The sequence below is a fragment of the Astyanax mexicanus genome, chromosome 2 (assembly GCF_023375975.1).
Source record: "Astyanax mexicanus isolate ESR-SI-001 chromosome 2, AstMex3_surface, whole genome shotgun sequence".
In the NCBI taxonomy this organism is placed as follows: Eukaryota; Metazoa; Chordata; class Actinopteri; order Characiformes; family Acestrorhamphidae; genus Astyanax; species Astyanax mexicanus.
In genome coordinates this window covers 49832695-49859371 of record NC_064409.1, presented here as the reverse complement: position 1 = coordinate 49859371, position 26677 = coordinate 49832695, and the positions used below count along the sequence as shown (strand labels likewise).

At 38.9% G+C, this 26677-nt stretch overlaps 1 protein-coding gene and 1 long non-coding RNA gene across 33 annotated transcripts in view; both read right to left on the bottom strand.

Moving 5' to 3' along the window:
• Positions 1–26677, bottom strand: part of LOC125799006 (deleted in malignant brain tumors 1 protein-like) — a 40875-nt gene that overhangs the window by 1697 nt on the left and 12501 nt on the right. For 5 of the 32 annotated variants that reach the window (XM_049474452.1, XM_049474455.1, XM_049474457.1 and 2 more), the window contains 14 exons: positions 15583–15739; positions 15023–15331; positions 14628–14930; positions 13589–13903; positions 13141–13455; positions 12729–13052; positions 12208–12543; positions 11742–12047; positions 11572–11640; positions 10197–10505; positions 10019–10084; positions 9554–9712; positions 9332–9424; positions 8129–8511 (listed from right to left, as the gene is read on the bottom strand). In XM_049474452.1, the coding sequence (XP_049330409.1) occupies positions 8498–8511; positions 9332–9424; positions 9554–9712; positions 10019–10084; positions 10197–10505; positions 11572–11640; positions 11742–12047; positions 12208–12543; positions 12729–13052; positions 13141–13455; positions 13589–13903; positions 14628–14930; positions 15023–15331; positions 15583–15739 (3075 nt within the window). In that variant the 3' untranslated portion in view covers positions 8129–8497. Of the gene's footprint in view, positions 1–330; positions 429–1157; positions 1881–3754; positions 3837–3923; positions 4133–4251; positions 4317–4578; positions 4679–8128; positions 8512–9331; positions 9425–9553; positions 9713–10018; positions 10085–10196; positions 10506–11571; positions 11641–11741; positions 12048–12207; positions 12544–12728; positions 13053–13140; positions 13456–13588; positions 13904–14627; positions 14931–15022; positions 15332–15582; positions 15740–15778; positions 15886–16120; positions 16412–16507; positions 16811–17241; positions 17551–17911; positions 18201–26677 lie in introns of those variants that run through there. The other 27 variants (XM_049474448.1, XM_049474447.1, XM_049474453.1 and 24 more) reach the window with 24 other exon arrangements.
• On the bottom strand, positions 18233–24741 carry LOC125799011 (uncharacterized). Its single transcript, XR_007437813.1, has 3 exons — positions 24402–24741; positions 24117–24179; positions 18233–18252 (listed from the first exon to the last, which is right to left on the bottom strand). It is a non-coding gene; the product is annotated as an uncharacterized LOC125799011 (long non-coding RNA).

The window sequence follows — 26677 nt, the reverse complement described above, 5'->3', positions numbered from 1 at the left end:
GTTCTCAGCAGTCTCATTGCAGTTGTGATTACTGTACTCATCCATGTCCAAACAAACAGCACTACACGTAAATATGAACAGTTTATTTTGACAAATAAAAAAAGTAGGTGTGAAATCACCCTAAACTACTAAATCATTTAGGGGTTGTGGGATTAGCCCACTTCACATGTCTGTTCTGGATATGCCATATAGCTCTGGTTTTAATTAGGAAACCACTGTGTTTAAGGTTCACAGTTTTTCACTTTTTTGTACTGAAACTACTCTTGTCATTTGACTATGAGGAAGTAAATACAGTTTTATACTGTAGAAAACCTTTAAAAGTTAGCTTACCCTACAGTTCGTCTGCGTGGCACAGACACACTGGAACACCTGCTCTCTTTTCACTATGATCCGCACCTTCAGATCACTGCCATTGCCCTTTCCCACACCTGCACAACAAACACAGCAATGCCCAGGAGCATTAAATTACATAACCAATACACATAACAGTGCAGTCACTCTGAAAGGAGCAGACTGACTGCAGATTTTAATTGGAACTACACAGGAAACAGCCCCTAAACATACACTGCCCCCCAAAAGTACTTGATAAGTCAGTCTCATTTCTTTATTTCTGCTTTAGACTGAAAACAAATTGGGTTTGACATTAAAAGATGAATAGGAGACAAAAGGTCAACAATTCAGCTTTTGTCCGAACTTACCAATTTGTCTTCAATATTCATCTTTAAATTATATTTTTGTTACACCAAAATGTTTTCACTAGAGCAGAAGAAAAAAAAAAAGCAATTGGCCTCAGTGTTTCAATACTTTTGTAGGAGAGTGCAGACATACAGCTCTGGGAAAAAAAGAAACCACTTAAAAATCTCATTGAAAACCTCTGGAATATAATCAAGAGGAAGATGGATAATCTCAAGCCATCAAACCAAACTGAACTGCTTGAATTTTTGCACCAGGAATGGCATAAACTTATCCAAAAGCAGTGTGTAAGACTGGTGGAGGAGAACATGCCAAGATGCATGAAAACCATTTTTTTCCCCAGAGCTGTATGTTTAACTACTTGGTCTCAGTCTTCAACTGAGCACAGCAGAAACTAAAGGAGCAGTTCTGACACACTGAATATATACATACACATTCACCTCACCTCAGGAGAAATACAGTACCTGCGCACTCTCAAACTAAACGCTGTCAATCAACCATGTACACACCATCGTACCCGTGAAAAAAAAACCTCCTCAGCTAAAATGAATAAGTGAATCCAGTTTGGATATGGCTTTAGACATTCAGCTGAACAACTATGGTGATGGGTTAACCTAAAAATCAAATCAAATACATATAGAAAACATTGATGATGTCTTTAAATCAGTGAAAACTTCAGCATCACCTTTGCCTCCTTTGCAGTGGATGGCAATGACATTCCCTCAAACTGGCAGTGTAGTTCAACATGTCACTGAGAACACAATAACACAAAGTTCAATATGTGAATAAGAGCTTAGGTTCTCTGCCCAAACCCAACCCAAGGTCTGACCTGGCTCGAGATTTCCCACCACTTTCCTCAGGTTCCTCGGGCTAAAGAAAATAATATAGTTATAAGTTATTTTCATTTTATATAAAGCTATGAATCAAAATATAGCAGAAACAAATCAAACTGTTTTTAAAAAAAAAGTTGCACAAGTGCAAAGTGCACACTGTCCATATTACGCACTTCACCTGCCGCTGCGCTTTCCTCCAAATGTGCTGGCTGCTTGGCAATGCTGCATCAGCAGCAGCTCGAAAAGAAGCGGTGGCTGACTTCACATGTATCGGAGAAAGAGTGTGCTAGTCTTCATCCTCCTGGTGTGTTGGGGCATTACTAGTGATAGGGGGGGTCCTAACGAGTGGGTTGGCTGTGTACATTGGGGAGAAAATGGGAAAAAAAATATAAATAAAATTATAAAAGAATTTTTTTTCTTTTCTTAAACCATGTTATATTATACTAGATTAGAGGAAAGTCATTCAGACATTGTTGTAGCCTAATGTTTAGGCCTTTGGATCATTGTTTGCATTGTTCATGTTATAATCTTTTGGAGATCTGTTCCTAATAATTAATAATATTTTTCTTAAATAATAGGTCTTATTCATTCTTCACTCATTCTAAACAGAACGAAAATGTTTTTTAAAAGCTCAGTTTTAATGCTCTACTTACTCAAAAAAGGTCAGGTTTAATTCGGGCTTTGGCTCAAAATGACAGTGTATGGGGCAGGTTGGGTCGAGCTCTAATGTGAATCCTTATACTGCATTCCATCTGAAGTAGGAATTCAGAACTGGAAATTTCCAAGTTCTAAGTAGAACATTTCAACTGGAATAAACCCACAAGTTCAGAACGCAAGATGGCTGCACCAAACATCAACAGTATTAAAAAAGGTAGTATTTTACGTTTCATTAGCACGTCTAGCTGTTCATGTTTCCATTGTGTGTGTGAATGTGCGTCTGGTATCGCTGACAATGCAAAAAATTATAACCTGGGACATATAATGTGGGACATTTTTTGGTTACATTTGCTATAAAACACTGGTACATGATTAATAATTAAGTTGTAGTAAACATGAAAGTCTTTAGCTTATTTTATAATTCCCTCTGGAAAAAAATAAAACAAAGGTAAAATATGTATACACATGTAGATTACAAATAGTGTTATTTTCTGTGCCTTTTCTATGCTTTCGCAGCACATTTTAATGACCATAGCATGTTTAAAACATCAGAGTAGACAAGAATGTATATCAAAACTGATTATAGTAGGCCTATATTTACATTAAATATATTTAAATAATTAAAAAAAAACATTTATTTAAGCAATGCTAAGACACAATCTTCAATAATAAAATGTGTCAAATTCTGAGCGCTCCATAATGTAGGGCTAAATTACTTCACTCTGCACTGATGTATTAATCAGCTCAGGCCCATTTCAAACACTGATAAACATTTCTAATGTTTAACCTGTAAACAGTATTTCACACTTTCATCAAACATGATATAGAATCTTCTGTTTAAAACTTTGAACAGAATCAATTTTTAAATAAACTAATTTGGCATATATCTGGCTGTCAGGGAATATGTTTAGGTTGTGTCTATATTGTGTAGATTCTTTATTTTTTAACAGCTTTTAAATGCATCTGTTTAAATGTTGCCTTCTTGTCACCATTACTGGTAATTTACTTGCATATATAACCAATATGCTTCCCAAAGAGTGGAAGAGAGCAAAAGCTTAATTACAGCCTAAACACCTAGATTTTTCTCTGTGAATTTACAGTTATATTCCATCTGAAACTCCAATCAAGTTATCAAATTATTTTTTAAATAGCTTTTCTCAGTCGATAAACAGAGTCGATAAACGGAGTCGATAAACAGAGTCAATAAATGGAAACACAAAGATCACAAAGAGTAAATTTGACTTTGACTTTGTTTTTTTTGTTTTTTTTTTCCCAAAACTTATCCAGGCCTGAAAATGACCATTTTCAAGTTCCTTGACTTTTCCAGGTTTTTCATGACCCTGTTCCACAGTGCTTCATATACACCTCAATAATAGCTAGTTATGTACAGGTGCAAGTTTCACTTATAGGGTAAGACATTTTTTCGACATATTTTGTACAGTTATTTTAACAGAACGTTGTCGACTCAGGTGTGAAGTTATTCCCAGCTCCAACATCCAACATAAAAGCTAAATGGAACACAACGTTAACGGCAGAAGAAGCATTTGAGTAAAGTGCTGCTCATTACTTACTCTAATGACGGTACGTTATGGTCGTCAATCATCACTCGTTGCACTCTGTAATGGAAGAACAGTGGATCGTAGCCTTTTTGACCTGAAACAAGACCAAAGCTATGCTCAGCACCACTCATTTATTGAGTGTCTCCAGCAATATAATATAATATTATATGATCTAACTTACTGCAGAGATTGTAAACTCTGTAATGATCGGGATGCTTTGTGTCCAGAAATATGGCAGCTTCCGAAATACAGCACATTGTAACATTGTTACATAAAAATCTGTTTAAATCAGTAATTCAGCTAAAATAATTGCCTTCTACAGACTTTTCAGTTTTATTTTATTTTCTTAATTGTTAAGCTTACTTTTATGGGATTTCTGTAGAGTGCCTGCTTTCCAGGTGAGGGAAAAGACAGGTGTTTAATAAAACATTATTAACTATTGGATCCCAAACCATAAGCAGAAAATCTAGATTCAAATAAGATTACATAATTAGGTAAAGCATCCCAACCTGTGACATAGGTGAGATCCAAATCAAATCCATCCTTTTTGTTACCGCCTTTTGTTCTCAGATACCTGCAAGATTCACAAATGCCACAAATCAGCATACAAACAGTAACTTGGGTGTATTTTAAAAGGTTTTGATGGATTTTAATAATTTTCCAACCTATTTCTAAATACATCAAAATGTTTAATTTTTTTTATTTAATTCTCTCTGAATCATGATGAAATAATCAAACTGTAATTAAGTTTAACATTTCATTAGAATCTATATGAATAATTGATATAATTTAATTAAAATAAAAGAATGATGGCCAGCACCCATTTAGATCCTCACCTTTCTTGTAGTGACCTTCTCCAGATCTTTCTTCTGAGAGGCCAGACGAAAGACACGCACCAGGATAACCATCCTCAAAGCCCTCAGGAAGCTCACCACCCTGTTAATGATAGAGAAAATCACATGAATAGCTAAGAAAGAACAACATGTAAATGAATAGTTTACCACATCATCTGAACACAGCATTTGTTCTTTGCACTGTATGATAATTTAATGATGAATGGACTAATCTGCGTCATGAAGTAGCTCCGTAAGTTAGCAAACTAACTTACATAGCTAAGCTGTTTTGGTTCTACTGTCCCCAAACACCCCATAAACTCGAGCCACGAGACTCATATAGCTTTCATTGCCAAGATTTTACCTGCTATCACTAAAGATTAATAAGATAAATACACGTTAGCCCTGTAAATCCACCTAACGTGCAAATGATCTTAACGCCAGCACGAACGAGTAACGGATTAGTAAACACGCAGGTAACCCTCGCTGTTTCTGAAAGAAAACTTCTCCTCTGTCTCTGTTTATACAGCGATGGTTTGGGTTTAAAGCTGGGTTTGTTGTGCTGGATATTTGCTGCAATATTATGAACTGAGATCAACCAGTGCTAACCAGTGACTTTAAAAAACAAATAAACACAGCTGTTACTGGACTGAAGGGGTTATAAATATATTGTAGCGTCCGCCTGGACTCTGAAAGAAGGACCGAGTAGGCAGTTTAAGTCGCTTTATTGACTTAACTTAGAACACAGGTTGCTGTAGGCCGCAACCACGCCGAAAAATTAGTGTTGTGTCGTTCATGAACGAATCATTTGAGTGAACGAACTGAATCCAATCACTTCCCCAGCTGAGTCGTTAATTTCTCAGTTCAGTAGTTAAGCTCAGCAGCGACCCCACAGGCCGGCAGGGGAACTGCTGTGTGGTCTGTGAATCACTGAATCACCGGCGAATCTGGTGGCGGAGACTCTAATTGCGAGGAAACTTGCTCAATGCTCAGTGATTCCTTCACTCACTGAACTGTTATCAGGGCTGGCGCTCTCGAGAAAGAAAAACAAGGTTGAGGCCTGGTAATAGTAATAATAACGTATATTGTTATTGTGGTTATTTTTTTATAATATTATTACTATTAGTAATAATAGTTGTATAACAAGCATATTCATAACCAATAGACAAAGTTTCTGAAGTAAAGGGCATAAGGCCACCTTTATCATGATGATCCTGTTTGGATTTAATTTGTTCTGCACCCACAACAGTGAGCGTATGGATGTGTCTTTGTTTTATTTATATGTATTTATTTTAGTTTCTTGACCTTTTGTTTTGCACTACAGTTACGCTATTTATTTTCAATTTGATTGCACATTGAAGTTGATACTTTCTTCTGAATGTATTTTTTTTATGTTAATTTTGCTCTTAATGTAATATCTATGTTGCAGAAGTTCATACTTATTTTTTGTATTATGTTATTTGTAATGTGATTTATATATATAAATCACATTACAAATAACATAATAAGAAAAGTCTCCTGTTTTTTTTACAAGTGTTGTAAAATATATATAAATAACAAATATTGAAATATGTAACTAAATGTTGGGTTTATTATACGATATCGTATAATAAACCCAACATTTAGTTACATATTTCAATATTTGTTATTTATATATATTTTTACAACACTTGTAAAAAAAACGGGAGACCTTTCCGTCTCCCATCTTTTTAGTGAACTTATTCTAATCTTTCAGTTCATCTAAAAGAGCTGTTACGCCCATCACTACGAAAAATAACAAAAGGCTAGTGCTAACTGGTTAACTCTAGCTCTCACTCTCAGCACACACTCACGGGCAGCTCTTTTCTCTCTCTCTCTCTCTCTCTCTCTCTCTCTCTCTCCCTTCACACACACACGCGCTTTCCTGCTCTGCCCCTCCCCCTACCCCAATCACAAGCCCAGCACAGAACAGAACAGTGAATTCACAGTGAACAGAATATAAAAGCAGCTTCGCTACAATATAGCTAATTGTTAAGAATTTAAAGATTAGGCTCCTGAAAGCCAGTAATGTTGACCCTGCTAAAAAGTCCAGCTCAAAATCAGAAGAAAACATTCCCTATACTCCCTATATTTAACGATATAGCCTCCCAGTATAAAGTACGTTTTTTCTGCTTTTGAGATGGATTATTTAGTAGAGAGTGTAAATCTGTACTGCAGTAAAAGTGTGTAGTTTCATAAACTTGGCTCGACCTAAATTTGGCTCACTATCTTTATAGGTCAGTTGCTTTAAAACAAAGTAATGTTAGCATAATGTAATGGAAGTGTGACTATTTTCACCGGGTAAAAGAAGCTTTTTTTTTTTAACACAGGGGGACTAATTTCATCCCTTAATTTAAAACTTCACAGTGCAGTTTACACTACACTGCAAAAAAAAAAAACTAGACATAAAATATATGCAAATTAAGACAAATATATGTATTAAGCAAAACAAATCTGCCAATCGGGTAAGCAAAATTTTCTTAGTAAGATTTCTTACAAAAAAGTAATGGCAAAGTCTCAAAATGAGTGAAGTAACACCTAAATCAAGCAAAAAAGTCACTGTTTATGGACACAAGAATCAGAATAACTTGACCGCTGCTTAATTGTGCTTATTTTGAGTTCAAATTACTTAAAATAAGGTACAAATTCTAAGAATGATTAAGATAATTATCCCTAAAATAAGCAAAATAATCTAACACTTACACCATGCTTAGTAAGACAAAAAGTCTTATCAGAGAAGAAAATAAGATTTATTGCCTTAAATTTAGATAATTTCACTTGCTAAGATTTAGTTTTTTGCAATGTAATGACTGTGAACAACTTATTACAATATAGATAACTAACTACCTATGTAGTTATGTATGCATTAGTATGGTACCTAAGCTGTCAGTCCTCTGCTATTCTGAGCACTTCAGAATAAAGATGAATCATATTTGTCAGCAAGTTCTTAGATTTTAAAATGCTATTTTATTATATACACACACACACACACACATATATATCATATACATATATATAATGAGAGTACACCAATTTAGCTGTGAGTAAAGGAGAGATTCTAGTTGAGAAACTGTTAAAATGAAATGTAGTTTTAAGAATGTCAATTAGCAGTATTGCCATTTTATCTCAGTTTTGGTTGTCTTTCATTTTTGCATCATCTGAACCTGGGAGTTGTTCTTTAAATTGTCAATATGTCCATACATACACCTTGTTTTAAATAGCTTGTGCTTAATTTAAACGAAACAAATAGCAATAAACAATACACATCTAAAACAGTAAAAACAAATGTAATACATACTTTTTATTTGACTAGACTAGGCTAAAATGTTTTGTTGACTAAATGACTAAAGTGTGACAAACAAAAGACTAAAACTAAATTAAAGTCACCTGTCAGAATGAATGCTGGACTGTATCTGTACTTAATTTTAAATACTTGTCATTCTTAATTCTCTGTTCTGAACATTTTCATCCAGGCTTGCTTGTTTAAAAAAAAATAGTTGTTTTACTAATTCTATTATTTCATCATTATAGTGTGTATCCTGCAGTAAAGTTATTTATTTGGTTACTTTTTTGACATTTCTAGTTTAGTACATTAATTACAAATACAGGCAGTGTATAAAATGGTATGAGAGAAGTGCTGAATCAGGGGTTTGCCCAGGATCCCATACAAGCTAAAAGCAGTGTATGTTAATGACACAAATGTATGAAATATGGAGAACTGTAGATCTTCTTATTTGGATAAACTATTACAGGACTACAGTAACTATGTGAAAGTAAATCTACAGATCTTTCTCTTCTGTAAATTCAGGCCCAGTCCCCGAAGACCCAGCATCTTCAGTGTCCTGGAGCTCAAGCAGCAGCACTTGCCACTCCACCGTCTCCATCCCCACCCGAAAGAGGAAGATCAGCAGAAGGAGGCTTCCAGGATGTAAAGAGGAGGAGAGGAGAGGGAGAGCAGATCAAAGCTTTGTAAATTGCTTTCTAAATAAGTGTTTTTTTCATTGTTATTGCTTGTGTCTGTGTTTTCTATTTATTTGTTACAAAAATGTAAATGTGGGTTTGAGGGCCTGATTTAAGTGTCTCCCTATTTCTTCCTTTTTTTCTTCTTTCTTTTCCCTTTTCCCCAAGATCTCATGACCTCTCGCCACAGAAATAACTTTCTGGTCTCAAAAAAGTAAACAGGCACAGTAACATATTTTGATAGTTTGAGGTGCTACATATTTGGTACCTACAGCACATGTGAACCTACAGAAACTCCATGCACAAACAATAAAATAATCCCTGTCAATCATCTTGCATTACTGTTACAGAAACTAAACATCCACAGGGTCTAAAAGTCTAACATTGCCCTCTACTGGAAACTGAAAATACTGGTAGTGCCCTATGATAGTGAATATTAAAGTTGCAATAAAAGAGCAATACATAGAACAATAAAAAGCAAAGAAAACTAAAATTATTGTTAAAAGTTTTTTTATCCAATAGCTTTTATAAATACATTTTATTGAATGAGAAGATACATTATTCAGAACATTATTCAGTGGGAAGAAAAGATAGATAAATTGGTGTAATTTATTAACAAAGGAAGAAAATCTACAAAAAAAACACTAAATATTTAAACACTAAAATATAACAATATGAAAAGAGAGTTATCTGACAAGTATTTGATTAACTGCTACATTATTTCTGTAAAGACCAGACATTTCTGCTTTGAGAGAAAAAAAAAACATTTTACTCTTACTTTCAGTTGAGACAGTAATTCTTTTAGGGATGAGCCTGGTGTCAATCTCCACATAGACAGGCTCAGCTGAAGTCTTCCTCCTCTTAGAGATCACTGTGAGAGAGACAGAGAGAAACATGGAGTCAGTTCAGTAGAAGAGAAGACTGATGACAGATTGAAGTACTAATGATGATTAGAGGAAGTACAGAAAGTGGATTGTAGATGATCTCTGAATCCCCCTACCTCTCCTGAGCACTCTGTTCTGATAAAACAGCACAACCAGAAGCACTAAGGCCAGGAAGAGCACATATCCCAGAACCAGGAGAGACACTGGATAGATGGAGGGAACAGCTGGTGGAGGAGTTTGTGGAAGTATGATTCTTCTTGTCTGTGGTTGAGAATCTAAAAAACAAATATACAAAATGTATAGACAATTTATACATGAACACAGTCCTTTTATTGGATGTGAATAATTTTGTGATGAATATTATGGAAGATGACATATGAAATGTCTATAAACACAGAATGATCTAGACAGACTGGTGCAAAGCACATACAGACTCTCACTATTGTTACTTTCTATCCTTCCCAAAAACATTACAATTATTAAATGATGGAAACCAAATGTGTGTGACCAACATTACGATCAACAATAGTTACCGAAGTTGCTATCAAGCCTGTTTACAATGGAGAAAAGTGGTCCCTGACCTTGCAAGACAAAATGTCCCATCTGTCCTCTTTTATTATTTAAAGGCAAAGTATGATACAGGAAGCCTAGTGAGTGAGCATAAAATAACAATGTGATGTAAGTATTTTTCTCAAGCATGTGTAAAGTTTCTGTAACAGTTAGGAGGCAAATATATTCAGTTGTGTCTGTTCCTCTGACCTCCACAAGTGACTCCAGCACTGTGGGAGCAGTCAGTGTGGTTCTTCAGGGAATGAGGACAGTCCCACAGGTGAATCTCATTCCCTCTACACTTCACTCTGTTCATCCAGATAGTTCCTCCACCAGAACCATCAGCAGCTCTTCTATTAGCACTCAGCGCCGGCCCACAACCCAGCTGCCTGCAGACCACCTGAGCATCCCTGATGTCCCAGAGGTCACCACATACAGACCCCCATGTTTTATTATGATACACCTGCAGCCATCCAGAACAGCTTCCTACTCCTCCCCTCAGCCTCAGAGGAATGTGCTCTACAAACACACCACAGAGGGAAAAAAATGATTATCCATCAAAGTCTTACAAACATTTACAACAGCCGTATATACTGTATGATGAAATATGTTCTTATAGAGATGTGGTAAACCACAAAAAGCATTGTAAGATGAAAAATATATACAAGCAGAAGAGAGCAGGAGAAAAAAAAACAGAAGTAGCCATAGTAAAAAAAAAAAAAAGCACTTACCTTGTTTTACCGTTTTAGTTGAAACAGTTGATTTTTTTAAACTAATATTTTTTTTTAAATAAGATATTGCTTCTAATAGAGTGTAGTTTGTCTGTCTTCAGCAAGCTGTCTGTTACACCTGTTATTTCCACCACTAGGGCTGTGCCATATCGTATCAAACGCAAAAAACGATACTATACCCTGAAATATCGTGCCATATCACCCACCCCTAATTACCACTGCAGGGCACCACTGGGGTTGCTGTTTTTATCTGTCCAATATTATTCATTTTACTTTATTATTAATTATATAGATTATATAGAGTGCATTAATAGTATCATGACTTTCTTGATCACTGATGTCTGTTACCATCTGATAAAAAGTCTTGTATTTTTTTATATCGTAGTTTGGGGGGGTGCCATATCATATGCAAAAACAGAATTTAATTTTTATTTTGTTTCAGTAGTGTATTTTTAAAATAATATCTTTAATTCAGTGTTTTGTCATATCACCAAGAGTACTGTTATCGCGATAAATGCCATGAAACATCGTGATATTGTTTTAGGGCCATATTACCCACCCCCATCCACCACACCTGTCCTGTCTACACCTGAATTCCTCAGACTTACATAGACACTCTGATGGACTCCATTACCCAGAATCCCTCTCTAAACCTTTGTTAAAAATATCACTGTAGAAGTGTTATCTAAAATATGTTAAAGTGCAAAAAAATATGCAAACTACAAATAAAACAGTGCGAGCAAAGACAAGAATTGCTTATTAGTGAAAGCATGCTGGCAGAACATGCAGTCAAAAAGAAAGAAAATGTAGTTTATCAAAGACATGATCATTTTGATAATGATAAGTTTTCTTACTTGAGCACGGTCTCTCATGAGGAGATGAATCACACAGCCAATTTGTCAAATCTAGTGTATTTCCATTCTCTGTGGTAGGACAAAAAATCAAATATTATGAAATTCCAATTACAAACTACATTAGTTCTAGCATTCTTTAAAGTCTTTAACACCTCATCATATCTGCCTACCTGAGCAGGTAATGCAAGCAACCTCATTGCGATTATCACACCTGTTCTCCCCCCAGGAAGAAGATGGACAGTGCCACAGAGTGGAGTCATGTTTCCTACATTTTACATTATCCAGCCAGTTAGGAGCTGACTCCACTCTTGCTTTAGACCAAGACTCACTGCCAGTTCTTCCACAGTTCAGCTCTCGACAGATCAATTTTGCCGTTTCATCAGTCATCCCATTTACACACACATTCCCCCAGGTTCCATTATAGTACACCTCCAGATTCCCCTCACAGCCCTCAGTCAGTCTGATCTCTTTATACTCTGGCGGGAGAAAGATAGCTAGCTAGTTATGCACATTGATTTAAACGTGCAAAAGTTTCTTCTTTAATTATTCAAAATGTACCTCCAGTTGTACATAGATAGGGCATTGGTACTTGATTACAAGATCATTACAAACTGAGCAATTCAAGATACGAAGTACCTGAGCACACGACTCCTACATCATCCTTGTGTCCACATTCATCCTCTCCACACAGCTGATATCTGCAGTTCCACAGAGACACCTCGTTCCCCTCACACTCCACCTCATTCAGCCAAATGGGTCCAGTTCCAGATCCAAACCGGGCTGGTACTGGTACTGGAGCACTGAGGGCGACTCCACACTGCAGCTGTCTGCAGACCACCTGCGCATCCTCAATATCCCACAATTCATCACTCACTGTCCCCCATGATCCACTGTGGAAAACCTCCAGCCTTCCTGCACAGTCTACCCCAGAACCAACCAGCCTGATGGAGCTGTGGACTGTGTTAGATGTACCTAAAATTTACACAAATACAAAAGATGTTTTCAAACTCCTCTCACAAGATATATGTTGTGTATATGTACTAATATTTGCCAAATAATTATTCTCAAATGTTCAAAAATATGGATAATAGAGGCACTTTTGCATGTTATCATACATACAAATAAAATTATACATTTATTAACTGTGCAATGCTTACCAGAGCAGGTGATGTAGAGCTGTACTGTGGAGCTGCAGTTAACTGCTTGTGAGCTGCTGCAGTTCCTCAGATGAGCTTCACTCCCAGAGCAGTTGAAACCCGTCACACACATGTAGCTGTGTTCAGGACTGGATGAAGAGGAGCTGGAGATGTTGAGTACAGAACCACAGCCCAGCTGTCTGCAGACCACAGAGGCCTCAGACTCACTCCAGGAGTCCAGCAGAACTCTCCTCCAGTCCTGCCTGAAGAACACCTCCACCTCCCCCTCACACTCCATCCCTCCAGACAACCGCACTCCTCCCTCATGAGACGCCAGAGAAGAACCTGAAGAGAAAAAAATATATTACTTGGCTTAAAATGAGGGAGTAATAAACTTTCAGTTATTTATTATACTGCAACTGTAAGATCTCACCACTACAGATAACTCCAGCATACTGTTCATGAGAGCATGCAGTTCGACTCCATGATGAAATGGGACACTTTAACAGGTGTGTTTCGTTTCCCTGACAATCAAACACATCAGCCCAGATCCGGCCACTCCCCTCCCCAAACCAGTCTGACCCCAACACAGCCACAGAACTCCCACACTTCAGCTGAGCACAGAGGACACTGGCAGCTCTCATATCCCAGCTTACATCACACACTGTACCCCACTCACTGAGGTACTGGAGCTCCACTCGACCAGAACAGGAATCTGAGCCGTTCATCAGCCGAGCCTGAGTGTGACCTGAATTTACAGAGGAAAAACAGTAGGCAACAATAATACAATACAATAATAAAAAAAAAAATACAGTAATTACAAACTAATTGCTCACAGTTTAGTACTAATCTAAATCTTTTACAAACATACTTCATCATACCAGAGCATCTTAGTCCCACATCCTTGTTGTGAGAGCAGTTGGGTTTCAAGGAAGGAGATGTCTGGCAGAGGTACATATGAGATTCGTTTCCTCTACACTGAAGCTCCTCTGACCACATCTGACCCTCTGCTCTACCAAAAGCAGCTGCTCCCAGAACCTCCACAGGAGAACCACAGCCCAGCTCCCAGCTGCACACAACCTCTGCATCCTGCTGGTTAAAGTCAGCATCACACACTGGAAGCCAAGAATTCCGATGAAGCTTCTCTACTCTCCCAGAGCATGCGTGAGGATCACCAACAAGTCTTCGCTTGTCACCTACAGTATAGTATTTGTGTACATTGATCATCAAAAAACACTGCACCCAGAAGAAAGCATCAGATTACAAGGCTAGTCAGAAGAAAGATGTGCTATGCCATGGCTAAACACATTGACAGGTCAATCCACTAATCCACTAAAAAGTGCTGGATACTGTTGGACCCACGATCAGCACTCTACCACATCGCAAAATCACATTAGTGAAAGCACATTAGGAATGCCACACATCTGACATGTTGCATTACACACTGTATGTGTAGTTCCTTAAATATTACTCATCTTAGTCTAAATGAAATAATTTATTATTCCTCACACTGCCTGTAAATCAATGGTAGACATTAAAAAAAAAAAACATACTTGTAGTTTTAGATAAAAAATAAGACTTTGTAAGTTTCTTTTAAAATGGTCACCAAAAACAATTCAACATAGTCAAAGTCTAAACATTTTTTCATATGTATAAAACTTTTGCTTTTTGACTTCTCTGCAGCACTCCTTGTAAACTTAAAAAGTCTGGTTAGCCCTCAAGGACATAAATGACAAATCAAATTAAAGGTTTCTTAATGTTTTAATGTCTTAATATATTTTTTCATAATATTGTGCAATACAGAAATCAATCAAACTGGTGGATTTGTGTCTCCGTCACCTGTCTGTTATCTGAATTTGGTGGATGTGTGTTTTTGTCAGTGTTTTGTGTGAAATTGACAAAAGGAAGTGAAATACCTACCAGAACATGCCAGTCCCACATCATCATCATGGGAGCAGTTGTGTTTGAGTGAAGATGATTTTGGACAGAAGTGAATCTGAGATTCATTTCCTCTACACTGAAGCTCCTCTGACCACACCGGACCCTCCCCTCTACCAAACGCAGCTGCTCCCAGAACCTCCACAGGAGAACCACAGCCCAGCTCTCGACACACAACCTCTGCACCCTGCTGGTCAAAGTCAGCATCACACACTGTGGCCCAGCTCTCTCCATGAAGAACCTCCACTCTTCCAGAGCAGTGAGAACCTCCAACCAGCCTGACTCCTAGGTATGATCAAAATATAATAAACATTATGCAGTGGGTTAAAAGGTTTTTTGATTACAGAAGTTCATACTAAGTTTTTAGTGTAACTCACTTGAACAGATGACTCCAGCATCTTTAGGATGATTACAGTTATGTTTACCCCATCCTGCTGATTTACAGTTCTTTAGTATGGATTCTGATTCTCTACACTCCACATTATCCATCCAGATTGGTCCTGATCCTGATCCAAAGTAAGCACCACTAAGTGCATCTACAGCCTCTCCACAGCCCAGCTCTCTACACACCACTGCAGCATCTATCATATCCCAGTTATCATCACACACTGTTCCCCACTGTCCTTTATGAAGAACCTCCACTCTCCCAGCACAGCGACTCCCACCATCCACCAACCTCACACTTTCTAAAGAGCAGAAAGAGAAAGATTGAATGCACAACTCAAACATCATTTTGCATCTTTTAAAATCTGGTAAAACTTCATTTTAATGCTATTCACATGTGCTATATTCCAGCATGCACAAATATGGACTATATCAATAAAAGAATTAAGAAGAATATGTTTCATGAAGTACATTATACACTGACCACTAAGAAAAGAACATCTTTTCATCAAGACTCTAAAAAGAAAAAATAAATAAAATATGTAGCTCTCACCAGAACACACCAGTCCCACATCATCATCATGGGAGCAGCTGTGTTTGAGTGAAGATGATTTTGGACAGAAGTGAATCTGAGATTCGTTTCCTCTACACTGAAGCTCCTCTGACCACACCTGACCCTCCCCTCTACCAAAAGCAGCTGCTCCCAGAACCTCCACAGGAGAACCACTGCCCAGCTCTCGACACACAACCTCTGCATCCTGCTGGTCAAAGTCAGCATCACACACTGTGACCCAGCTCTCTCCATGAAGAACCTCCACTCTCCCAGAGCAGCGAGATCTGCCCACCAGTCTGACCCCTAAATTAGTTTATAAGAGAAAGAGAACATGTACATTAACATTAACACACAGCATTAAGTACTTGGAAACCTTAAGAAGTTCCACAGGGTTCTACTGTAGGACCGATGAAACTAATATTAGTGAAGAACTGATGACAGTGAAAAACTGCAGTGTGGGCTTACACATGGAGTCAATTAACAGTTCAAGCACTAAACACAAACAACGACAAGTATTTTAAGATTTAGGAGAGCTCACCTGAACAGATGACTCCAGCAAGTCGATTACAAATTTGTTCCACCCATCCAGCTGATCTACAGTGCTTCACTGAAGACTCTGATCCACTACAGTTCACATAATCCATCCAGGCTGATCTTGGTCCAAACTGAACATTTTTAAATACAGCCTCCCCACAGCCCAGCTCTCTACACACCACTGCAGCATCTCTTATATCCCAGTTTTTACCACACACTGATCTCCATGTTCTGTTATAAAAAACCTCCACTCTCCCAGCACAGCGATGGCCACCATCCACCAACCTCACACTGTCTGTACAACAGAGAGAGAAAGAGAGAGGAAAAGATGTAGAAATCTGAAAAATCAGACTGAATCTCAAAATTAATACATAAGCCATTTAGCTCTTACCAGCACACACCAGTCCCACATCATTATCATGGGAGCAGTTGTGTTTGAGTGAAGATGATTTTGGACAGAAGTGAATCTGTGATTCGCTGCCTCTACACTGAAGCTCCTCTAAACACACCTGACCCTCCCCTCTACCAAAAGCAGCTGCTCCCAGAACCTCCACAGGAGAACCACAGCCCAGCTCTTGACACACAACCTCTGCATCCTGCTGGTCAAAGTCAGCATCACACACTGTGACCCAGCTCTCTCCATGAAGAACGTCCACTCTCCCAGAGCAGTGAGATCTGCCCACCAGTCTGACTTCTACAATGTGTTTATAAGAGCAAAGAGAACATGTACGTTAATATTAACACACAGCATTTGGAGGGCTGGGAGGTTAATTTGAATAGAAGGGAATTAAATAATATGGGGCAGTGATTTTTATATTTTGCACTTTTCATTAACTGAAATACAAGGATTTAAAAAATAAATATATATATATATATATATATTATTTCTTAGTTGCTAATTCTAAACCAAAGCATTCAAAACCACCTCTGTAATAATCCATTTATTAAGTGTATGAAAGTGAATTTAGGTTCAGGCTTAAACTTTTCATGTTACAAAGAAGTTTTTTTACAGGGGTGTATATAAAACAACTAACAGTTGTTTAATTAATTCAGTACATTCCAACACAGGCCTCATCACATTTGTTTACATCTCTGTGTAATATGTTTTATTTTTTTGCATCTTACCTGCACAAACAGCACCAGCGTCTTCATCATGATTACATCTCTGTCTACCCCAATCATACGACCTACAGTTCTTCAGTGAAGACTCTGATCCAGCACAGTTAGCATATTCCACCCAGATCGGTCCTGATCCTGATCCAAAGCGAGCTCTCCGTGGTGCATCTATGGCTTCCCCACAGCCCAGCTCTCTACACACCACTGCAGCATCTCTCATATCCCAGTAATCATCACACACTGTTCCCCAATGTCCTCTATGAAGAACTTCCACTCTCCCAGCACAGCGGCTCCCACCATCCACCAACCTCACACTGTCTGTGTGGAGAAAAAAACAAACACACTGATAATCAGAGAATAATTACACTTATACTCAAATAATAATACTCAAACAAGGCTGAAATACATTTAAACCAAATCATGGACATCAAAAGCTCCCATTTAGAGATCATAAGAAATCAGTTCACTAATTTGTACTTCTATAGCAATACTAAAATGGGCTGACTGGATGATAGCAAAGTGTAAATCACATGAATGTAAGATCAAAAAGTAAATATATACTTTTCAATTAAATGCCACTTTATGCAACATCATTCAGCATGTCTGGTTTGGTGGGGGATCAGTGATGGTCTGGGGAGGCCTGTAGATGCCCAGGCCTCTACAGGTTAGACAACAGTACCCTGCCTGCTCTTAGGTATTGAGATGAAATCCTTGAACCCATTGTAAGACCCTACGCTGGCGCAGTGAGTCTGTGGTTTCTCACGGTGCATGACAATCCCCGGCCCGATGTGGAGAAAGTAGTTAAGTTCTTCGAGGATAAAGGAATTTATACCATTCACTGCCTTTCCAACAACATCCTAACAGAAAAAGAGGCCAGTATACATACAGTCCACAAAGTTAGTTTAAATATGCCGTATAGAAAAATGAGTAGAACTCGGATGTCCATCTCTTGCACACACACTGCTCAACTCAGCAGCAGAACAAGCTTTACCTCTACTCAGCCAGATAAGACTCAAGAACCTGAGAGACAGAGAGAGAGAGGGAGAGGGAGAGAGAGAGAGAGAGAGAGAGAGATTCCCCACAGCCGCCAATCACACTCACTATGACCTTATTAGAAAGAGGAGAGGAAATTATCAAACATTTTCAGTGACAAATCAGAAGAAGCTTTTTTTTCATTTCGCCATATTTTTAAAAAGCGTCAGCACTAATTAACACAGCTCCACCTCCTTGTGTCTGTGTCTGTGTGTGTGTGTCTATGGGCAAAGGAAGGTACAAAGTCAGCTACCTTCTGGAGACAAACATTTCAGAGAGAGTACAGCATTAAAGCTGCACCTGCAGACAGCAGATCCAAACACATAACATCCACCATGAAGATAAGTCACTTACCAAGTTCGTTCTGACAAAGTACAAGAGTCCAAACTTGCTTAATCTATAATGAGAAACGGGCCGACTCTGGCGCTGCCAGGAACTTGTTCAATTCAATTCAATTCAATTTATTTATATAGCGCTTTTTACAACAAAGGTTGTCACAAAGCCGCTTTACAGGAAAAACAGGTCCACACCTCTTATGAGCAGCACCACAGAGATGCCAATTTTATGGTGACACAGTGGCAAGGAAAAACTCCCTTTAAGAGGAAGAAACCTTGGAAGGAACCAAGACTCAGTCCGAGGAACCCATCCTACTCGGGTTGACCCGCTCAGTACAAACAAACAACAAACAAATAACAGAACAAAAACAGTACAGAGAATTAATGTGAACTATGGCTAATATAACAGGTACTAATTTATGAATATAAGAATGTGATGGGCACAAACTATAGAGCTATGGCTAATACAGAAACAGATACTGAGTGTGTTAATGGTAATCAGTGCAGGGTTGCAGAGCCGGAGAACAACACAGCGGGCAGTGGAGAGCCAGGCTGGGAACATCAGGAACAGGGCATCTCCATACATGTAAAAGAGATAGATAGAGAAAACAGAAAGGAAAGGAAGAGAAAAAAAAAGCAGGAGTTAGAAGGGCTGTGTAATAACTCTGATGAATAGAAGGACAGGGCTGATTCCTGAAAGCTGGAACCACAGACGGACACATCCAGGAAGACCGGCCGGCCAGGCGTCTCAGCACATGTGAGAAAGATAGAGAGAGAGAACAGAGAGGGGAGGGAAGAGAAAGGGGTTAGAATGGTTTTATAAAACTCTGCTGGAGTGGGATGGGCACTGGTAGCAGCAGTTCAGGACATGGGGAGAGAAAGAGAAAGCAGATGATTAGGACAGGGTTTATATTTGCTGGATAAGCTGTAAGAGGAAGAAAATTGTAATGAGACATTACTCAAAAGCTTGAGCAAATAGAAATGTTTTGAGTCTAGATTTAAAGATTGAGAGTGTGTCTGAGTCCCGTATATTAATAGGGAGGCTATTCCAAAGTTGGGGAGCTTTATAAAAGAACGCTCTTCCTCCTGCATAGTTTTTTCTAATAACAGGCCAGACTAATAACAGGCCAGCGTCTTGGGAGCGGAGTGAACGCGGCGGATTGTAAGGAGTAAGGAGTTCCTGTAGATAATGCGGGGCCAGACCATTGAGGGATTTATACGTCAGGAGAAGTATTTTATAATCTATACGAAATCTAACAGGTAGCCAATGTAGGCATGAAAGAATAGGTGTAATGTGATCGAACTTTCTAGCTCTGGTAAGCACTCTTGCGGCTGCATTCTGAACTAGGTGGAGTTTATGGAGTAATTTATGTGGACTTCCAGCCAACAACGCGTTGCAGTAGTCCAGCCTGGAGGTTATGAATGCATGTACCAGCTTCTCAGCATCTTCCAGAGAGAGTATACTGCGGATTTTAGCTATATTTCTTAAGTGGAAGAATGCAATTTTGACTATGCTACATATGTGAGCATCAAACAAAAGAATTGGGTCAAAGATGACCCCAAGGTTTCTCACAGTTTTACCAGGTATAATTAAGTGACCGTCTATGTCTACAGTATTAACATTTATGTTTTTATCAATATTAGGACCTAATAGAAGGACCTCAGTTTTATCAGAATTAAGTAAGAGAAAGTTGTGTGTCATCCAATTTTTAATGTCTTTAATACAGTCTGTTACTTGATTTGTACAGAGCTCCTCGTTGGGTTTAGCAGATATGTAAAGTTGCGTGTCATCAGCATAGCAGTGAAAGTTAATACCATGCCTACGGATAATTTTACCCAGTGGTAGCATATAAAGAGTAAAGAGTAATGGACCCAGTATTGATCCTTGAGGGACACCATATTTTACTCTAGACTGATAAGAGCATTCGTTATTTAAGTAAACACACTGGAATCGATCTCTCAGATAAGATCTGAACCAGGTGAGGGCTGATCCTTTAATTCCTATAAGATTTTCTAACCTATCAAGTAGAATAGCGTGATCTATGGTGTCAAAGGCAGCACTTAGATCTAGCAGTACAAGGATGGCATTACTGCCCCTATCAAGAGCTGAAAGTAAATCATTAGTTACTCTAAGTAGAGTTGTTTCAGTACTATGGTTTTGTCTAAATCCAGATTGAAAAACCTCATGCATACTATTACTTTGTAGATACAAGCGCAGCTGGTTAAACACAATTTTTTCTAGGATTTTGGCTATAAAGGAAAGATTAGAAATTGGTCTATAATTAGCAAGCTCGCGGGGGTCCAGATTTGGCTTTTTGATAATGGGCTTAATGACCGCCAATTTAAGAGAATTGGGTACGTAGCCCATGCTAAGGGATGAATTTACTATTTCTAGTAATGATTTTCCCACCTTTGGCAGTGCCTGTTTCAATAATTGTGTGGGTACTGGATCTAATATACATGGTGTTGATTTTGATGAGTTAATTACACTAAGTAAATCTTTTTCTGTAACCGGGCTGAAACACTCTAGGTGTGTCTCAGAGCTGGAGCAGCATTCATCGATATCTATAAGTAAATTTTGGGGGTGATACTGAATTTTTTGTCTAATGCTATTAATTTTATCATCAAAGAACTTCATGAAATCATTACTATTAATGTCGACAGGGATAACGGAGCTAGTTTGTTTTTGACTGCCGGTGAGTTTAGCCACAGTAGTGAAAAGGAATCTAGGATTGTCTCTATTTTTCTCAATAAGCGATGAAATATACTGGGATTTTGTTTTAATTAGGGCTTTTTTGTAGTCTGTGAGACTATGCTGCCATGCTAGCCGGAAACATTCTAGTTTTGTGTGTCGCCATTTACGTTCAAAGTTACGAGCGGTTTGTTTTAATGTACGTGTGTGGTCATTATACCACGGTGCTAGCTTTTTATCCCTGATTTGTTTTATTTTTGTCGGCGCTACGCGGTCAAGGTTAGAGCGGAGCACAGTTTGTAGATTTTCTGTTTTGTGCTCGAGATCATGCTCATAGGACGGAAGGGAGATGGTTAAGTCGGGGAGTTTATTTACAAATTCATTAGCAATTGCGGTTGTTATTTTACGCTTGCTGATATAGCGGGGCGGGAGGAGGATATTTTGATTAAAAACTATTTCAAACATAATTAGATAATGATCGGATATTGAGTCATGTTGAGAAAGAGTAACTATATTCTCAGCCTCAATACCCAGTGTCAAAACTAAGTCTAATGTATGACTACATCGGTGAGTGGGGCCAATTACATTTTGTTTAAAGCCTAGAGCATCTAAAACTGATTTAAATGCAATTTTTAGTGGATCCTGGTCCTTTTCAAAGTGGATATTAAAGTCTCCAACAATTATGATCTTATCAGAAAGAAGAATTACTGCTGCTAGAAAGTCAGCAAATTCACTAATAAAATTTGAGTATGGTCCAGGAGGACGATACAGTGTTATAAGCAGAAACGAATGCTGCGTTTTGGAAGCAGGAGACGGGCCTGCTACTTTAAGACTAAGAACTTCAAACGACTTAGCATCCAATTGTGAGTTTTGAGATATACCTAACATTGAGTCATAGATTGTGGCAACACCACCGCCACGACCAGAGCTGCGTGGGTAACTGAAATAGCTAAAACCTGGGGGGGTAGACTCATTTAAAGCGATATATTCATCAGGTTTAATCCAGGTTTCACACAGACATAGTGCAATAAGGTGATTATCAGTAATAATATCATTAACAATAACTGATTTTGGTGCTAGCGATCTTATATTTAATAGCCCTAGTTTCATACGGACGCTGCTGGTACTCTGAGAGACGGATGCTGTTGTTTTAATTTTAATAAGATTATTAAAACAGATTTTCTGAGTTTTTCGGTTTCGAGCGACACGGGGGACAGACACAGTCTCAATCCTACCAGGTAAAAATGCACTTGTATCTGAAAAAGGCACATAATTAAAACTCACAGCCTTATGCACAGGAAAGTGGCAAGATAACTCATTAGAACAATGTATATTACTAAACTGCCCATTACTTAGACCACTAACCTGGCCGGTATGACTGGTTAGGGCCAGTCAGTCCCGGCGTAGCACCGCCTCAATGTTACCAGAGAGGACGGTGGATCCCAGGCGGCTGGGGTGAAGCCCGTCTCGGTGGAAGAGGGCTGGACGTTCCCGAAAACTCTCCCAGTTGTCCACGTAGCCAACTCCACTAGCAGAGCACCAGTCCCGCAGCCAGCAGTGGAGAGCGTAGAGGCGGCTGAACGGCTGGCTCCCGCGGTGGTAGGTGGGCATCGGACCAGAGATGAGGAGGCGGGCGCGGGTCAGTCTGCGAGCGGTGTCCAGAAGAGTGCGAAAGTGCTCCTTCAGGACCTCACTGCGCCGGGCGGACGTGTCGTTGGTACCCACATGCAGGATGACGGTGCCGGGGTCCCCGCGATGCCGAAGCACCGTAGGAAGCCGCCGGGTGACGTCCAGGACCCGAGCTCCTGGAAAACACGACACTGCAGCATTACTCTTAGCGTTAGACACCTTTAAATGCCTAACAATGGAATCTCCGACAATGAGGGTACTGCCCTTATCTGTTTTCCTCGGGGCTGGGGGAGGTGAAGGAGGCGACGGCGACGAGCTGAGGACCTCAAACCGGTTTGCGGAGGCAAAATCCGGCTGAGAAGGTAGGGGGGAAACCCGCTTTCCTCGGCCGCGCTGCCGCTCCCAGGCCCCTCCCGGAGCGGGGGTGAAGCAAACGACCGCCGGGGTCCGCCGCGCCGGCATCACCGGGTTGGAGACGGCCGCGAAGGCGGCGTCGCGGGATTCCTCCAGCCTCGTCCTCTGCCTGTGGAGCTCCGACTGCCTCTCGAGCAGGCGGTGGATCTGCTGATCCAGACGGACGAGCTCCTCGCTGAGTGTCAGGAGAGCACGATCCTCCGCACACGCCATTACCTCGAAGTAAGCACAAAACACACAAAAAAACTGCAAAAATCGATAAATAACACAAAAATAATGGCTACCTGGGGGATTTTATAAGTTTAGGAAGGTTATAAGACGGTTAAAAGTTAATAAGTAGTAGAAAACGTAAACAAATAGCTAAAACAGAGAGGAGCTAAACAAACAGCAAGCAGGTACGCAGACCGGAAGTTGCGTCACTCACCGCGTCACTCAGTCTGGGTGTCTGGGATGTCCTCACTTGTGAGCCCATGGGACCACAAGGGTGGTTGAGAAAACCTTTATTCTCTCTGTAATGATTAATTTATTTATCTAAAACAGTATGAAATGCATTAATTAACTGAAACATGTTGCCCAGTGTGCTTTTAAAAATGAAAAAAAAAGAAGACACATTCTTTATAGGTGTGAAAAAAATCACACTTTATTATCATAATATAGAAAACCATAATAATGTATGCTGCACAGACATATATAGATATATTTTTGATTAAGGTGAAAAGCAAATATAATTTGCATGTTTACCATGTGTCCACAATAAATCGTACGTATTAAAATATCCAAACCTGTTGTAATGTGTGGGCTCTCTTCAGCAGGTATGATATCATCATAGACCTCGCCATAGTTTTCTGTAAAAATTAAAAAATGCATTGCAGCACAGCAGCATCAGGATGATGGCAGCAAGACACTGTTACTCAAAGACTCAAACTTTTAAAATACTAAGGGGTTTTCAATGTATTGGTACTGTCGTCCTCTGCGATCAGAACTGGTTGACAAATCAAAGTGTGTCCCTTTAAAAAAAAAAAAAAAAAAAAAAAAAAACTCCCACACACCAAAGGATATTAACTCACCTCAACATGCCTTTTGCAATCCTGTAGTTACCCCTGGGCAATCCTAAAATCACTATTACAAACTGTACAGTAGGCAAGACATTGTTTTTAACTTGTGCCAGACATGGATATACTGGAGTAGTCAAAGATAAATTGAATTTAGCATTAGCATTACCCGCTAACCACGCTCACTATTTTCCCGTTCAGGGGTGAGTCTTATCGGCCTGAAGCCTGATGCTAACTGCTAAAACAATTCAGAACCCTACACATATTGCATGGAACTTTTTTCTATAAAACAAAATATATATATATATGTTTTTTTCTTCTGCATTAAAAATCCTAACACACATTCAGTATATGTCAACTTACCTGAGAGAAGCTCCTCATCTACGTCCTCATATCCTGAATGCTGATCTTCAGAGATAAAACTTCCTGTTAAAGGAGATCAGAACAGTCAGAATGCCAAAGTTCAATTATTTAATCAAAATCTACAGCAAAAAAATTTATTTGTAAGTCTGAAAATGAGATGAGGCTTTAAGCCCAATCCAATTTCACCCCATGGCCCTGCCACTTACCCCAACCATTCTTTGAGTGTAAAGGGTGAAATCCTCCCCATAAGAATTGGGACAACACTTCATGCACCAGATACGTCATCAGAAGCACTAAGGTTCAGTAACCTAGCTAATTTTAATGGCATTGTATGTCTTCAGAAAGGTTGGTGATTAAGGAACAATTGTCAATTTCTTAATTCCTGTTATGGGGAGCTTGGATTAGCTTTCATTTTATTTAATTGTTCTGTTCCGCCTTAAATGATGCAGCCTCTGCTGTCTCTTGCACCATTTAAGGTGAAATGGGAAAGTTGGCTAACAAACCCCATCCCTTTCCTCTGCTTTTTAACAGCAGTACAGGCCTGAATTGATAGTAACAGATATGTAATTCTTCCTATTATAGTCAGTGGAGTAACACATATTATTTTGAACCTGTAAGATAAGGTAACAATGCTACAATTGATTTACTGCATGTAGTTTTTTCATTTATAGTCATTTAAACACTCAGAATTGCTATTTGATATCTGACCTTAGATCCACTTTACATACTGTGTGAAGACTGCCTTCAGTGAAACTCTCTACACATAATTTACCTCTTTTAGTATATCTGTTAGTGACACATTTATGGTTAATCTCTTCATAGACTGCCTCCTCGCCTTAGAAATCACTGTGAGAGAGAAAGAAAGAAACATGGAGTCAGTTCAGTAGAAGAGGAGACTGATGACAGATTGAAGTACTAATGATGATTAGAGAAAGTACAGAAAGTGGATTTTAGATGATCTCTAAATCTCCCTACCTCTCCTGAGCACTCTGTTCTGATAAAACAGCACAACCAGAAGCACTAAGGCCAGGAAGAGCACAGATCCCAGAACCAGGAGAGACACTGGATAGATGTATGGAAAATTAGATGATGGATTTTTTGAAGGAGGGACTGTCTTTTTCTCTGTTAGCTGTGCTGGTACTGAAAACACAGAATAAAAACACTGTTGAACACTGCATAGTGTTGTTTAAACTTAAAAAAAAAAAAAATCACACAAAGGAACTAATTAAAAGAGTACCTGTGGTGTAAGTTGTAGTTGTTTCAGATGAAAAAGGTAATGTGACAAATATGTCTGAAAGAAATATCATAAAAATGGTCAAGAAAAAGAGGTTACAGAAGGAGAAAGAGATTAGAGCAGCATTATTTAAGAAATGGTATTTATTGTTTTTGTGTTTATTGTCTTTGAAACAAAAGAAGTATATGGCTGATATGGTAATATTGTAGGTATTTTCAAAAATATTGTTGCATTATTGTCTGCCAATGTTACTTAGTGTATTTATCAGTGTTGTGAGCCTAAATCAGCCATAATATAAATGCTATTCTCCCTTTTACAGGTCAGCGGAGCACAATAATAATATTGAACCTGACTGAAATACAGAGTACACTGCTTAACATAACCATAGTTATCTTAAGAGAAGTTAATACTAGATTAAAAAACGTTCTCGCACACCTGCACAGGTGACTCCAGCACTGTGGGAGCAGCCAGTGTGGATCTTCAGGGAATGAGGACAGTCCCACAGGTGAATCTCATACCCTCTACACTTCACTCTGTTCATCCAGATAGTTCCTCCACCAGAACCATCAACAGCTCTTCTATTAGCACTCAGCGCCGGCCCACAACCCAGCTGCCTGCAGACCACCTGAGCATCCCTGATGTCCCACAGATCACCACATATAGACCCCCACTCAGCATTATGATACACCTCCAA